General features: G+C 36.2%; 1 protein-coding gene across 9 annotated transcripts in view; it reads left to right on the top strand.

Moving 5' to 3' along the window:
- Positions 1-16,237, top strand: part of CTNNA2 (catenin alpha 2) — a 1,086,013-nt gene that overhangs the window by 996,968 nt on the left and 72,808 nt on the right. For all 9 annotated transcript variants that reach the window (XM_025453745.3, XM_025453746.3, XM_025453748.3 and 6 more), the window contains 2 exons: positions 909-1,060; positions 10,535-10,648. In XM_025453745.3, the coding sequence (XP_025309530.1) occupies positions 909-1,060; positions 10,535-10,648 (266 nt within the window). The remainder of the gene's footprint in view (positions 1-908; positions 1,061-10,534; positions 10,649-16,237) is intronic.

Here is a 16,237-nt window from a genome sequence, read left to right as displayed (position 1 = left end):
CGTGAATCAGCAGCATTTTTTAAGTAGCCAGTGGAAGTGTTCCAGACATTCCACTGAATTTACTTTCCACAAACCTCCATTATGTATGTAGGTATCTTGTTTTAAAGAAAGAGGTGCTTAACATTTTAGGAGTTTATAAATGCATCTTTTTTCACATCAAAATGGTCCTGGTAAAATGAAATAAAACTGAATTCAGTTATGATCCCAATGGTCTCTAACCCTAGGCTTTGTGCTAGAGTTCCCTGGGATTCCCTTTCCCCTCTTTTATGGTCCTTCTATGAGCCTTCCTCTACTGCCATCCTCCTTCCTCCAATCTCAAGTCCTGTCTTGACAAAAGTGGAATACACTGGATTACTTCATTCACAGGTTACTATGAAGTCATATAGGTTAAGATCTATTACTCATTACCTATGACTTTAGCATATGATATTAATTAAATATTTATCAAGGCTTTTTGAGGGCCAAATACCATCCAATAAATATGTATGTATTATCTCATTGAAACTTAAGATAGGATCTTATATTTTATAGACAAAGAAGCAGGTTTAGAAGGAGTTAAGAAAACTTGGCCAAAGTTTCACAGCTAGTAATCAGCAGAAGTGAAATTCAACTCAGGTTAGAATAACACGAAATATGTATGTATATACACTATGCCACACAATCCTGAACAGGTTTCAAAACTTTGCTGTTACATATCCTCACCATTCATGGAGTAATGGCGTGCTTCCTCTGCTGAAGGTAAGTGGTAGAAGACCACTGAATTGAGTCCACCCCAAACTGGACAGGTAGACACACAGTTCCACTGAACTACTGGAATACTTGGAGTGTGCCACCTTCCCCAAGGGCTGGAACAGGGAGCATGAGAGAAAGATCACCTAATCCATTGTTTCTCACTTTGTTTAATGCAGTGATGCCACGCTTTGCCGAGCAAGTAGAGGTTGCCATTGAAGCCCTGAGTGCCAATGTCCCTCAACCATTTGAAGAGAATGAGTTCATTGATGCCTCTCGCCTGGTATATGATGGTGTTCGAGACATCAGAAAAGCTGTGCTGATGATCAGGGTATGTAAGGCCTCTATAGTTTGGAGCTGATAGAGCTTCTGGTATGGACCCCAAAGAATTTACTTTTGTTTTTTAATTACTTAGTTTAACTTGTTAAGCTGTTTGGTTCCTCATTTAGCCAGACAAGGGGGACTAGTGATCCCAACAAGCCTACATTCACACTGAATAACCTGAAGAGTGATTCCCTGCTTATTTCTTGCATGCATTGTTCTCTAAATTTGATACTAACTTTCAAGTGCCCCCTGCTATTATCCATGTGCTCCTTTGGGTAACATTATTTTCCTATCAGGATCAGAAAAGCCATGGGGTGGTAAGAAAGGAAGGTTACGCAACTTAGCAGTATCAATAATAATAATGATGATGTGATACATAGTTACATATCTTTGTAACATATAAATAAAGCTATATAACTTTGCAGCAACCCTCCCTTCACTCACCCTACTATCTTTCCAATTTCAGTCTTAGCGGTGAGTCTTCTAAAGGATTGCCCAAGTAATTATATAGAGATGTAGACTAGAATAGTACATGTAAGACAGTAGGTTATAATTCAACATAAGTATCATTTGCAGCTTGCTTTGTTCACCCATAATATATCTTCATTTATTTATATTATTAAGACACATAGCTCACCTCGTTCCATTTAACCACATAACATTTCATTGTAAGATGAGATTTTTTTCCTCCTTACCTTACCAACAATTTGGCATGGTTTTCAAATAATTTTTTTACCCATAGAACTCTTTCTTAAAGTAAACTTAAATATTCAAAAGCATAATTGATGATACAAATACATTTGTGGCTATTATTTATGACTGAAGCAGAGATGGGGCTTCTGCAGTGCCAATCATAAGAACATGAGAACATGTTGTCTTCTAGCAATATAATGTAAGCCGTGATTGTAGTTGTAAATTTTTTAGTGGACACATTGGAAAAAGAAAAGGAAACAGGTGAAATTAATTTTAATATATTTAACTTAATCAAATGTATCCAAAATGTTATCATTTTTGACAAATGTGGCATTAGCTACATTTAAAGTTCTCAGTAGTACATTGTAGCTCATGTCTACCATATTGGATGAGATAGCACTGGAGTGTATCCCCACATTGATCCTTCACAGTGTCTTTGAGGCTGCTCAATAAAACCATGAGGTATCTGCTGACTGCATTCTGAAACACTTTCTCTCAGGGTGATCATTGAACATCTAAACCAATGTACCCTCAAATACTGCAAAACAATAATAACCAAATGATATCTGTGGTATATTTTTCTTTCTGGACAATATAAACCTAGTCCTTTGAGTATTTCATCTATGCCATTAATTCTCCTACAAATCTTTGTATCTTTGAGGTCATTAAATCCATGAATGATCCTCTTCAACTGTGGTATCCAGAGTGCAACATGATGCTTCTATGGTGATCCGAGTTGGTGGAATAGAGTATCACCAGGAAGAGTCTCCCTTCCTTCTTTGTTTGATATCCATGCTTCCCTCCAGGGAATATTTCAATATTACCAAATTCCTTTACTTGAAAGCACAAAAAGTATCAGGATTTTGTCTTCAAATTCAGCTTGATTGTTTTCACATTAAATATGTCTGTCTTAAAAAAATAAATATGTCTGTCATAATAATTTCATGATCAGTTCAAAGTGTTCAGATCACTGCATAAGTTATGTCAGACAATTCTCATTATACTTAACTCTTTGAAGTTCAAATTTGGAATTTGGAGACTATCAGATGTATTTCCTGTTCTAACTTGCCCATTTTGGATCTGTCAGACTCTTACCATCTCGTAAGAGTTGGCTGAAACCTTCTTCAAATTTTCTCCAGCAAAAATATTGACCTCTTTTAACTATGTATAACTGTTTCTGCTTGTGATAGTATTTATTACATCATTCCCATTTATGTCTATTACCTTCTTTATTTTTTTTTTCTATTACCTTCTTTAGACTGAAATTTTAGAAAGCAAATTCTGTTTTTATTTTCCTTTCCCTGTGGTGCAGTGTCTGGCACAGTGGTTAAGTGTGTGTGTGTGTGTGTGTGTGTGTGTGTGTGTGTGTTGGAAACATACTTGGGAAGATAGGAAGTTGACAGAAAAACGATGAGAATTGGAGAAGAAAGAAAAAAAAAAGGTAGTCAGGCTTTTAAACCTGTAACAAATTAGATCATTTTTATCCATTATCTACTAACTTATGAAATACGGTAATAGACCATGAGAGTTATGTTTTCAAAGCATTTGACACTAAATCCCACTATAATCCTTAAGACATATTCCCTCTTTTGCCATTTTTCTGCTTTGTTAGCCTTCACATTTTTGTGACAATCATTCATCTGGGAGGCTGAGGAAGTTTCTAGCCATCACTCATTTATTCATTCATGAGCTGTAAAAAAACATAATTTTAGATGAAATGCCATATCTTTGTTACATGAAGTGTCATTCCTACATCTTGACATTTCAAGTGATTTGATCAGATAGATTTCACACCACTTAAAACTTAAGAGACAAATGTACAATATGTACAAATTGTGATTTTTAAAGTTCTCCATTCAGCACCCACATGGCTTTATATTATACTTAATTTCTTGGTTTGCTTTTTGAGTATAATGATTAAATCTACTTAATAGACTGCGCTAAGTTCAAAAGACAGACAGTGAGACAAGCAGAGTTATTTATTTCCCAGCAAACCTAGCCATGCCTCCTTCCCTCCCAAAGTATTGATTATACTTTGTAAAAATAAGAAATATTTTTCCTCAAAAAAATAAATGCAGAACAAACCCTGAAGGGTTAAGTTTTCCATTACCTTGCCTCACAGTGATCAATACATATTTAATGTGGTGTTGATATCCAGGCACTCCAGACAACCCTCTGAAGTAGACAAAACTTGTCCTTCCTGTATCCCAATCTCCCCTTTCAGGAGCCCACTTCTCCCTTGGAACAGGTCTACTCTGCCCCTCAGATGTGAAAGTATTGTTTGCTTCTTGCTGAGAATTGTCTTTTGTGATCTATCAGTTACAAAGGAATTTCATAACTACCCCAGCATAGTAATTCAAAAAATTAATAGACAAACCTGGCACACAACCATACAGTTGATTCTCATTTTTGCAGTAGTTCTATCCTATGACATTGCTGTGAATACTGAGTTACAGAATGCTGAAACACTCTTCCTGAGGGAACATCATTAGGTTCTTGTGAGCCTCTGGTTATGTTTTCATCCACTGATCAATATACAACTGTGTTTTATGCATGTTTTTGTTTAAAGACACTTTAATATATACTATTGATTCATTAACATTGAACTCACAGCCAATCTGACTATATAATTTATTCCTAAAAGAAGTTTATCTAACACATGCAGTTTCTCTGTAAAGGACATCACAACTTTCTTACACTTAGGGCACTAAACAACATTTCAGCACTGTACTTGGAAGCTGTTGTAAGCAGAGAAGTCACCAACAAAAGGCACCAAGATGCAAAAATATGTGCCACTAAATGAATGCAAAAAGGATACTTATTTACAGTATAAGACCTGAAACAAAAAGAAGATGAAGCTTCTGTACACATTGCATGGTATAGGTCCCAGCTGTTGGACCTCAGCTGGGAACACAAGGTTAGGTGACTCAAGTTTTTTTCCACGCTATATATGTCTGTGAAAAACGATACAGGCATTGATTTGGTGTGTAGGCACCAAAATTGTTAAATCGTTATTATCATAACAGTTAATTTGGTTGCACATGATACTTTTGAAAGAAGGTCAGGGAAACAGTAGGGCCTGATAAAAGTCTAAAGTTTTTTTTTTGTTTTGTTTTGTTTTTTTTTATTCATGAGAGACAGAGAGAGAAACAGAGAGAGGCAGAGACACAGGCAGAGGGAGAAGCAGGCTCCATGCAGGGAGCCCGACGTGGGACTCAGTCCCGGGTCTCCAGGATCAGGCCCTGGACTGAAGGTGATGCTAAACCACTGGGCCACTGGCACTGCCCAAAAGTCTAAAGTTTAACTTGATAAATCCCAAACTGCCTAAAAGGGCTCTTGGAGCATTGTAAGATGTTTAAAATTTCAAGGGAAACACACAGATGTCTCTCAGATATTATGTGAAATAATAGCCAAAATTAGCTCACAGTTTAAACATTAGGTTGGTATATTCCTTTTAATAATATATTATATTTGTGAAGCTGGGTTTTGGGTGGTTGTTGTGAGAAAAAGAAGGTTCAATGAATGCTTGGTTGTATTCCAAGATTTGAGAAGTCATGCAATGTGTACCAGGCACTAAGATGTTAAGTCTAATCAACTTAATCCATTTTTGTGATCTTACTGCTTAACACATCTGTTTGGTTTGTGGCTGTTTTTTTTTGTTTGTTTTTGTTTTTGTTTTGTTTTTTTTTGTTGTTGTTTTTAGTTAAGAGGCATCTTGAAAAAATTACTGAGGCAGAGAGAATACTTGAAGCAGTAGAGTTTGGGAACCTACAGCCTAAGTGTTTTTTGGTCATTGGCAGGCATGCTTGTTTTCCTGTCTCTACTTCAGTTTCCTTATCTGCAAATAAGGATAAATATTGCCTTGGCTATAGAGCACTAGCCTAGACCTGGCATTGAGTAGGTTCTTGAGAAATATTTTTCTTTTCTCATGCTGCTAGGATGAAGTTTCTTATTACAATCAATTAATGAAATAGAATTTGTTAAATAAATGAACAATATTATTAAAACTGAAGGGATTGGAGTTACTCATCAGAGCTAGAAATGAAGAACTGGAAAGGCTTTTGTGACAAAACTGATTTTCCTTTTGCAGATTGCTATTATCCAGTTAATTGACATGGTCCCATAAGAGTCCTAGTTTTGATTTCCTAACTCAAGTCATTAGAAATAATTTCATATAATTTTTCAGAAAAATTTGGTAATTCGATCTTGGTCATTTATTTATTATTTGTTGAATGCTTATTAGAAGCGTCACACTGTTGGATGGACTCTGAATGGAGAGGTGAACAAAACAGAAGTCTCTGTTTTCAGAAAATTTATATTCTTCTGGTGGGAGACAGAGAGTATAATAAGCAAAAATATAGAACATGCTGGACTGTGCCATGGAGAAAACCAAGGCAGTATACAGGGATAGAACACGAGGTGGGTATGAGTTTTATGAAGGATGGTCACTGATTAGGTAGCACTGGAGAATAGACTTGGAGAAGGAGGAGGAAACAAACCATAAAAATATTAGGAAAAATTGTGCTCCCAGCAGAGGGAAAGGAAGCCTAAAGACACTGCTGAATCCGATGTGAGCCATTGACGTGTTCCAAGCTACTTAGCTCTTCAGGGATTACCAGCCTGACTCTCCTGGAGAGAGTAGAATATATGGAGAAAAAAACAGTAGCAAGGAGATCAATCTGGAAGCTTCCAGAATAATCCACGATAGAGATGCCAATGGCCAATCATTCTTGCCTGTGAGAGGATTTTGTTCTATATTGATTTTAGGAAAATGTAATTCCAGTATTTTGTTTGGGGAATCCTTCTTCTGGTGTCACCCAAACTATCCTGGTGCTTTCCCATGTCCTCATATTTCTGTTCCCAATGGAACTCTCATATAAATTTGAGCATTTCTTTTAAATGGCCCTTAATATATTTTTCATGTGTCTTGGTAAAACAACTCTAAAACCTGCAGTCTTTTCTCATTTTTCTTTACTCCAGAAGCTGTTGTAGAGAAGATTAAGCATTTGATTGGGAGCCAGAAGCAGGTAGATTGATTCTGTACTATAACTGATGTGTGGAGTGACCCTGAACAAGCACATGCTTTTCTTGAGCCTCTGTAATAGGCACAAGTTAATTTCCTAGAGGGGTGGGGGAGATTTTAGGCCAAATACTTTAATCATGCCATTTTACAAATAAAATCCACTTTTGCAATCTAATAGTTAGATAATAGACCTAGGAGACCAACTGTAGACCCCAAAGTGGTTTTTGATGGTTATAAGAAGCCTTCCCAGGGAGCACAGAAAGGCAAAATTGAGGCTTGACCCTCAGTTTCCAGCTTCCAATCCAGTGAATTATACATTTGTTGATTCTTTTTTACTCAATAAACACTACCTAATGATAACAAATATTATTATCTCTGGGCCCATTTGCAGATCTTCACTATTTTTCCAGGTCTCCTTTAATGTATGGAGGTCCTTGACCAACCAAAATATAACACTGCTACTTGTTAAAATGAATAATTCAAAAATAACAGCATGAGAAGTAGACACATTTACATTCAATTAGCAAACTGCACATGCACAGAACTATTTATATGGGTTGCTTGGATGGGTTTACTGAATGATTAAGACACAAGAAAATATTTTAAGCTCATCCATTTGCCTGGTGTTACTTGTGATGGTTGAAAGCATGGGCTCTGGAGCCCCTTCAATGTGCAGGTGTAATACCCTGGAAAACTGACTGAACAAATCTGAACTTGTTTATACAACTATAAAATTGGCATTTTTTTTTTTTTTTCGGAAGAGAAGGGCAGAGGGAGAGAGAGAATATTAAGCAGGCTGTGTGGAACCTGCTATGGGGCTTGAGTCCACAACTCTGAGATCATGACCTGAGCTGAAATTAAGAGTCAGATACTTAACTGACTGAGCCACTCAGGTGCCTCAGGTATAAGATTCATTTCATTAGGTTGTTATAAGGATTAAATTCTTTAGCTGAATGCCTGGCCCATAGTGGCTGATGAAAATTATTTCTATTATTATGATTATTGCAGTTGTTATTAGGTATATATTAAACATAATAAGCATCACTATCACTTATTACTTGAGTTCATTTTTATCATTTACAAAGCATTTTCATATATATATTTACCCTAGAATCCTGTGAGGCAGACAATGCAAATAGGAATTATCTCCATTTTATGATTGAGGAGAAAGAGACACAGAAAAACTGTAAGTGACTTGCCAAAGACACATGGTTTATGAGTGGCAGAGTTAGGCCAAAAACATTCAGATTCCCTGGGTCCACGTCTATGATATTATTTCTTTCTTCATTATTAAACTTTGTTTTGGTTTCTGAGCCCTAGTCACTTGAATGAAAGCTCATCATAATTAACCTTATGCTACCAGGTTGTGTTTGTCATTGACTCATCCGCTAAACACACAGATCATTGAAATGTTTGGACACAGTACTATAGGCACTGTCATATTTTCCTTTTTTTCTGTTGAGTGAGGTTTTTCATTTTACTTTTCTCTCTCCTTTTAAAAAACTAATGATGAAAAGCGCTTGCAATCTTGTCATCTCATCTGTCAGCAGAATTTACCAACTTGCTGTAATTGTTCTGCAGTACATTCCAGAAGAGTGAAAAATGATGAGAGATTATTGTCTCTGTCCACAATGAAAATACAACCAGTTATTTGAACCAGGTTCTGCCCACCCCACCCCTGCTTTAGTTAATAAAGTATGGGAACAAAGCCTCTTTCTTCCTTCTTTCTTTTAATAATTCTGTGAAAGAAAATTGGACATCTGTGGATGACTGAGTGAATATTAATAAGGTTGATGGGGAGAGAGAAGGAAAACAAGAAGGATATGCCAAAGCTTGGAAATTACTACACATAATGTGATATTGGCATGAAGACCCCATTTTATCCCTGTATGACCAATCTCAAGGCTTCATCAATAATCGCACCTGATTAATTACACTGAGGTAGCCGAAGAAACCAGCAGAATAAAAATGTGCCCTTTTGGAAGGGGAATGGGCAACTGCATCATCAATACTACTGTGGTCTGCTTCTTCCTTTTGAAATGCAAAGCCCTAGGAGGTGGTGCCACTGTGTACCAAGAAGCAGATTTTGGTTGACTGTCAGCTGTCTAAGAAACATTGATCTGAGAAGGTCACACTAATGCACTGTCTCCTCTTCATGTACCATCGTCACCAACTCTGAGTTTATCTTTTTAGAATTAGCAGAGGATGATAGTCTACACAGTACATGCTGCAGGTTACACCTCAAAACAAAGTGTAACCACTCATGCCTCAGTTTCCTCATCTGTAAAGTGGAGAAAATTATGTCCACATCACAGGACTGTGAAGAAAACTGTATGAATTAGTGTACATACAGTCATTAGAGAACACCATTATTGGCACAAGAAAAGCATTTAGTGTATGTTATCTATTATGGTCATTAAAGATAGGGAGTATTTTTGCTTCTGGGTTTATGGATTAAATCATGTCCTCTGACACAGAATGGACAGGATCTTCATGTAACTACTTACTTTAAAGCCATTCCATAGCTCCAGTTCTTACCTGATTTATAATGTGAAAAAGTTAGACACATTTGGGCATTTGGGTCTAAATTCTAATTCTGTTATTAACTAGTTTTAGTGACATTGGGCATGTTGTTTCTCAGAACATTGGTTTTCTTATCCCTAAATAGAGAATAAATTAGAGAATCCTAATAGGAAACCAGACCTGTGCTGGTTTTAGTTAAATTGATACTATATAAGAAGGAGTTATTTAATCCTGGATGGTTTTGTAAGTGATTGGTAGCTTCACTTTTAAAAGTGTATGAATGAATTGATTTCAAAATTCTAAGTAATGGTGATGGCAAATATTTTTTATTTTTTATTTTTTTTAAAGATTTATTTATTTATGATAGACATAGAGAGAGAGAGAGAGAGAGAGAGAGAGAGGCGCAGAGACACAGGAGGAGGGAGAAGCAGGCTCCATGCAGGGAGCCCAATGTGGGACTCGATCCCGGGACTCCAGGATCGCGCCCTGGGCCAAAGGCAGGCGCTAAACCACTGAGCCACCCAGGGATCCCCGCAAACATTTTTTAAATGCCTATTATGCGCCAGGCTCTCTACACAAAGTACATTATTTAATCTTCACAAAAATCCTAGAGGAACTTTTATCGACAGCAGTTCACAGGGGAGGAAATCAAAGCTAAGAGGATTTTTCCAGTGATCACACAGATGCTCATATTCAGGCAGTCTTGACTCTGGAGTCTATAGTTGCAACCTATTCACTATACGGTTTAGTGACCACATCAGGTATTTCATCTGGACTAACCATTGGCTTGGAGATGATCAATTCTTTTTGCTTATTAAGACTAGAAAAGACTTGTAATAGAGCAAAAAAAAATAATTATAGACTAAGTCTAGGTACAACTTTTGCTATTGATGGTGATTTTCTATCTTAGAATAGATTTCCATGGGTGGAAAAACACACAAATATAATTTTTCTTAAAATTAGAAAGCATGTCATGTCAAGAGTTAGACTTTTTATACCTACAGGAGGAAGTAATAGAGTTATTGTTGTTTTTGTTTTGTTTTTTTATGGATAAATTGGGGTAGCTTGGTTTTTCTGACTCCATTACAGCCAATACCCTCCTCCATAACCCCCTACATGTAACTGCCCACAAGTTTTCTTTCCTGGGAGCTACTTAGCTTTTGCAGCCACAAAGTACATGGGTGGGTTGAAGGTTATCAATTTAAAATATGCTGATTTTTCTCTTTTCCTTTGTACCTTTAGACCCCAGAAGAACTAGAGGATGATTCTGACTTTGAACAGGAAGATTATGATGTGCGCAGCCGGACAAGTGTTCAGACTGAGGACGACCAGCTAATTGCAGGGCAGAGTGCACGGGTGAGTGGACATCCAGGACTTGGGTTTCATGCACCTACGTATGGCAAGGGCAGTAATCCTAGATCTGTCTGCTATATGACAGAGAAAGAAACTCTAGAGACATATGAGAAATATTCCAGCTTAAGGCATGGAGCAAGAAGCAAAGAAAGATCACTGCTCTGGCTGATGTTTGAATACTACACGACACTCTCTGCCAACCCAAGTGTTTCAGAGATGATCCTGACCAATTCTATTAACCATATCTCCTTCAGGGTAGATTCAGGTAATCAAAGGTAGGTGTCAGGAGATTAATTCCTGGGCATTAAAAAAGGAGATGAGATTCTCCTCCCTTTAAAGATTCATTTTTATAGGATAAAAACAATTCCGTTATAGATTGGATTTTTATCATATTCTAATTAGAATTTATTCTAATTCTCTGTTAAGTTTTACTTAAGAAAAAATAACATAGAGGAAGAGGTAGTAATTTAGAGTAGAGGTTAGGAAACCCCAGAAAGCTCACACTGATTTAGAAATTGTGATAGAAGAGTAGGAATAGCCAGTCAGAGGTTAAAATAAAGAGGACTCAAAGAAGACTAAGCCTACATTGAGTCAAGAAAATCTTTGTATTTAAAACGCAATTTTTCTTTCATACTTTATGTCCCGATAGTCTCATGCAACAATGAAATGATTTACAAGATATAGATGGACATTGATAGGAGAAATGTGAGGAGGAGAAATGTGAGGGTAAAAGCCAGATTATTAAAGATGACTGGCTTTGATTTCAGATAGACTTGGTTTTGAATTGTAGAGTGGAGTGAGGACCATGCTCCATTACATGTTGCTTAATTTTTCTGAGCTTCAGTCTTTTTATCTATAAAATGTGAATAATAGACTTACTTGATGGGATTCTTTTGATGTTTAATTACTTAATATTTGTAAAATAATTAACATAGTTCCTGACGTACTTTAAATGCCCAATAAAGGATGACTGAAAATTGTTATCCTTTGGAAGAGAAATTATTTTGGATCACAGATTAGTGACAGTAGAAAAGTACACAAAAGAATATGAAGTCCATTACTTTGAAAATCTTTTGTATACTCTAATTAACCCCCTCCCCTACCAGTGTGAAAACAGAAGTTCATTTAGCTGAGAGGCTTTTGAGTCTATGTTCGCATAATACTAAACCAATTCATCCATCAAGTCATCTCCTCTTCAAAATTAAGTAAAACCAGCATTTTTATGTCAATGACAAAGGGAAAATTTGAGTAATTCACCCAAACATTAATCAATTCAAAATCAATTTTATTGACTAACTGCAATTCAGTATTGATACAGCCCAGTATCCATTGACTTGTTTTTTTAAAGACCAAGGCATATTGTACAACCCTTATTGTACTTTATAATCACCATCTTGTCAAAATGGCACGATTAGTACCACTTCTTATCAGGAAGAATGCAGTCCCATTGTACTTCCATTTCATGTGTCTTATGTTAGATACCAAGTCAATTAAGATGGGTGGAAACAAAAATCAGATAGCACGTTTCTATATCATCTATTATTTTTTCACCCAATAGGTGAAAAGACAATAGTCTTTTTTGAAAGATTTTTCAGCATGAATTATGACTATGGTCCAGGATAGTAAGAACAAAGTACCCCTATAATCGAGCACTTGCTGATTTGTTTTTGAAATCCATCATGTGATCTGTGTGATTAACTTGCAGCAGACAGCATTAGTTATTGAGTCAGCCTATTTTAGCCTGTAATTATATGATGACAAATCAGAGGCCTAGAATTATGGCTGTAAGTTGGAAATAAGAGGGTGCATTGAATTTCTGAGATGACAGATGGTTGAACTTTTGACCAGAGAAGTATGTTAACTTGGCCAAAATTGTTAAGGAGGCAAACATTTTCTTTGACAGAGGTAGTTGTTCTTTGCCACTGCCAGTCCTTCTCTGTTAGTGGACTTATTTTGTGTTCTCATTCAGTTAAATTCTTCCTCTGCAAAGGGTAAATTAATCTAAAAGGAGGTTAAGGTAGGAGAAAAGCTTTTAGTATCTACTCCAACATAGCTCCTAAACTCTTTAATTAAAGTGTTTATTTCCTTTATGTATCCCTATGTACTGCTCCTCTCCAGCATTTTATGAGAACAGGAGAGGCAGAGAATGATCATTTCCTGATCTGATAAAATGTAGAAGTAATCAGACCCTATGATCCTAGACATGACATTTTATAAGCTGTTTCTTCACAGGTCGATGTTAAAATTGGTGAGCGACAACTCTTGGGCACTTAACCCTGGTGATAGAATATATTATTTGGAGTCTCCTAGACCTTATTTTAAATATGGGCTTGGTCAAGATGTGTGACTTTGGGCAATTTCTTAACCTGTCCATATCTTATCCCACGTGTGTGTGTGTGTGTGTGTGTGTGTGTGTATGCACAGCATTCTATCTCATGATGTCATTAGGAGGACTGCATGCATATCACAAAATATGTCACAAACTGTGAAGTTGATGAAGAAGATGATGCTGATGCTAAATGCATAAGATAGTTCTTCATTAGAAGGCTGGTCAAATAATTAAACCTAGAAGAACTTGGACAATTTAGAAAATCATGAAAGTTTTTATGTGAATTAATGAGACAATTACCTCAATTTTCCTATTAATTTTACAGCCTGAGACTGGTAAAAGTCAAAGGATCCACTTTTTAACTACTTATATTTATTATTCTGCTTTACAACTGAGTGAGTAGAAATGGATACATTGAGTTTTAGCCCTTTTAATCATTATGTTTAAACATTCATATGGTGGGACATGGGTGGCTCAGCCAGTTGAGTGTCTAACTTCAGCTCAAGTCATGATCCCTGGGTCCTAGGATCAAGTCCTGCATTGGGCTCCCTGCTTAGTGGAGAGCCTGCTTCTTCTTCTCCCTCTTCCACTTCCCTGTTTGTGTATGTGTGCTCTCTCTCATTCTCTCTCTGTAAAATAAATAAAATTAAAAAAAAAAAACAAAAAACATTCATGCGGTTGAAGCCTAAATGTTAGACTCTTACTCTGGTTTGAGGAACTAACACTTGTCAGTTTGGAAGCCCATAGACTTCAAAAGTCACTTTTCTCTTTGAGATTAGAAAAATAATCCTATCAAAAGCTCCTGAGATTTAGATTGAATAAAAGATTCTGTGCTGAGTGATTGTTGGCTGTATCAGTGATTTACACTTTTGTTTAATAAGTAGGGTTTGTAACTTCAATCACAAAAAGTAGTTGGCTGTTCAGAGGAAAGGCTGGAAACTTGGCATGAGGCACAGGAAATTTTGTGGATTCAAGTCTCTGATGCCACAGTTCGGGGCCCCAGATCAGCCACATCAACAATCTGTAGAGCTGTGCTTGACTACTGTGTAGAAGCAGCACAAACTCTCAGACTGCCCAGCTGATCACATCATGGAAACAGAAAAGCTGATTAGTTCCCTTTCCTCTTGGTCACGAAAATCACTTTTCTCGTGTTCCCCTAGTTTGAGGGAATGAACAATTGTATGTTACATATTTTGTATTCAACTTGATTTGAATGCAGTCAGCCTTTTTTTTTTTCTAGCTAGAACAACTTTAATGTGTTAACATTTCAAACTGCTGAGTTACATTGATAAGACCTAATTAAAACTCATGTGTTGAATTTTAATTTGATTAACTTGCAAATTTCACAGTTTGTGATCTACTGTTTATAGATAACCTTTTTTTTTAATTTCAGTTTCAGAAAAGGTCAATTATGAATTTTTTAAAGCCAGCAGGAACATTTTAAGAATATTTAGGAAAAGACTTTGACTCATTGATAGCTACATAAGCAGAAGCAAATGTAATGACACTTGCACCCAAGTCACACACCATTAAGTGCATTATGCGGGTCGAGCACCCCTAGAGTCAAAATAACATCTTCTTTTGCAAATCTGCTTTGAAGAGGCCATTTTTTTCTTCAGAATTGTGCCCTTAGAAAATGTTTGTCAGTTCTGCTAACTTCTCTTGAACTATGTTGATGCAGTGAGTGGAAAAATAGTTACACAGTCAATCAAAAGATATTTATTGAGCTTCTATTCCTTGCAGGATCCTGAAGACTCTACCCTAAGGAAGCTCAGAGAGAAGTCAGAAGTAGGACATTAATAGGAATTAGAGAGTAGATCAAAGCAGTTAATACTCAAATCCTAAATTATACAATCGAAACTCATGTGATATAGTCAAAAGAGAAGTGTACACCCTTTAATGCACAAATTAACCCTGTTGAGACAATGAAAGTTTCATTGCTTTCCGTCTGGGGATTAAATGTAGACTCTGGAGATTAAATGCTGGGTAGTTTCACAGATTCTTCTATAGAGAAGTACCTAGTGAATGGTTTAAAGGTTGGTGGTTAGGACCTGTGAGGTCTAAGTAAAACATGATTATCAGCTTTGTATGAGGAGAGCATCAGACCATCAGGCAAGGATGCTTTAGGAAAAAAAATACATATTTAACTTCTGCAAATCCAATCCTATCTAAACTGCATTGAGATAGCTGTCTTGTTATTAGTAAAATATTGTATATGTGAGTTTATAACCAAATATTTTGTTATATATTAACCACCTTTCTTTAATACAGTTTTTAAAGTACTCTAAAATATTTCTCAAAAAATGTAGTGTTTTAAATATTTTAACTATAATATTTATATGAGTCTGGCTTTTTAAATATGGATTTTAATTTCTGTATATACACATGCACACTCACACACATACACAGAGACTCACATGATAGTTATATAAAGTCACATGCATGCGCAGAATATAGTAAACACGGCTGCGTATTAGTAAGATGTATCTGTGTAGTTAATAGTCCAGGGATACCTTCATGAAAATTGAAGACACCCCTTACTCTGGCAGATGAAGCCTCATCTCTAGGTGCTCACCCTGGTGAACAATACTTGTGATTTCAGCAACCCTTGTGCCACTGAAATAGGATCATTGTGCAGTGTCTAACCCGTGTGGTTGTGCATGGTGATCTAGTTGTACACAATAGTTAAGTATGATTAGTTAACCTGGATTTGAATCCTATTCCTATTGCTTATTAGTTGTATAATATTAAAAACTTAATTTCTCTGGGCCATAGTATCATCATTAATAAAATAGGAGTAATAATAGTATTAATCTTGTAGAATGATGAAGTAAATTAAGTTTTTTTTTTTATATACATAAGCCTCTTAGCACACTATCTGGTATATATATCTGTATTCAAGGAATCATGTCAATCTTCTATTTATGTATAGTCATACAGAATCTGGGCCCATCCAGGTGTTTCACGGCAACTAGGTAATAAGCTAAAGAGGTAGCTAGAAAGGAAACTAATATAGAAATGATGATGATATATTAACAGTAATCTCATATATGCTTTCATTTTTTTGGACAAAGCACAACACATTCTTTTCATTTGCTGTCTACCATAAAACTTTGCGGTAATTGTTTACTATTCTTAGATCTGAAGAAGTTAAGGATATGATCCAGTAGCAATTAGGTCTCAACCTAAGTCAGTGACAGAGTCTATTGAGCCTAGTTTTTGTGAGCTTATGTCCATTGATATTTTTATTAGAAATCAACTAC

This window comes from Canis lupus, chromosome 17, assembly GCF_003254725.2.
Source record: "Canis lupus dingo isolate Sandy chromosome 17, ASM325472v2, whole genome shotgun sequence".
Taxonomy (NCBI): Eukaryota; Metazoa; Chordata; class Mammalia; order Carnivora; family Canidae; genus Canis; species Canis lupus.
Note: the sequence above shows the minus strand (reverse complement) of the source record. Positions and strands in the feature narration are given on the sequence as shown.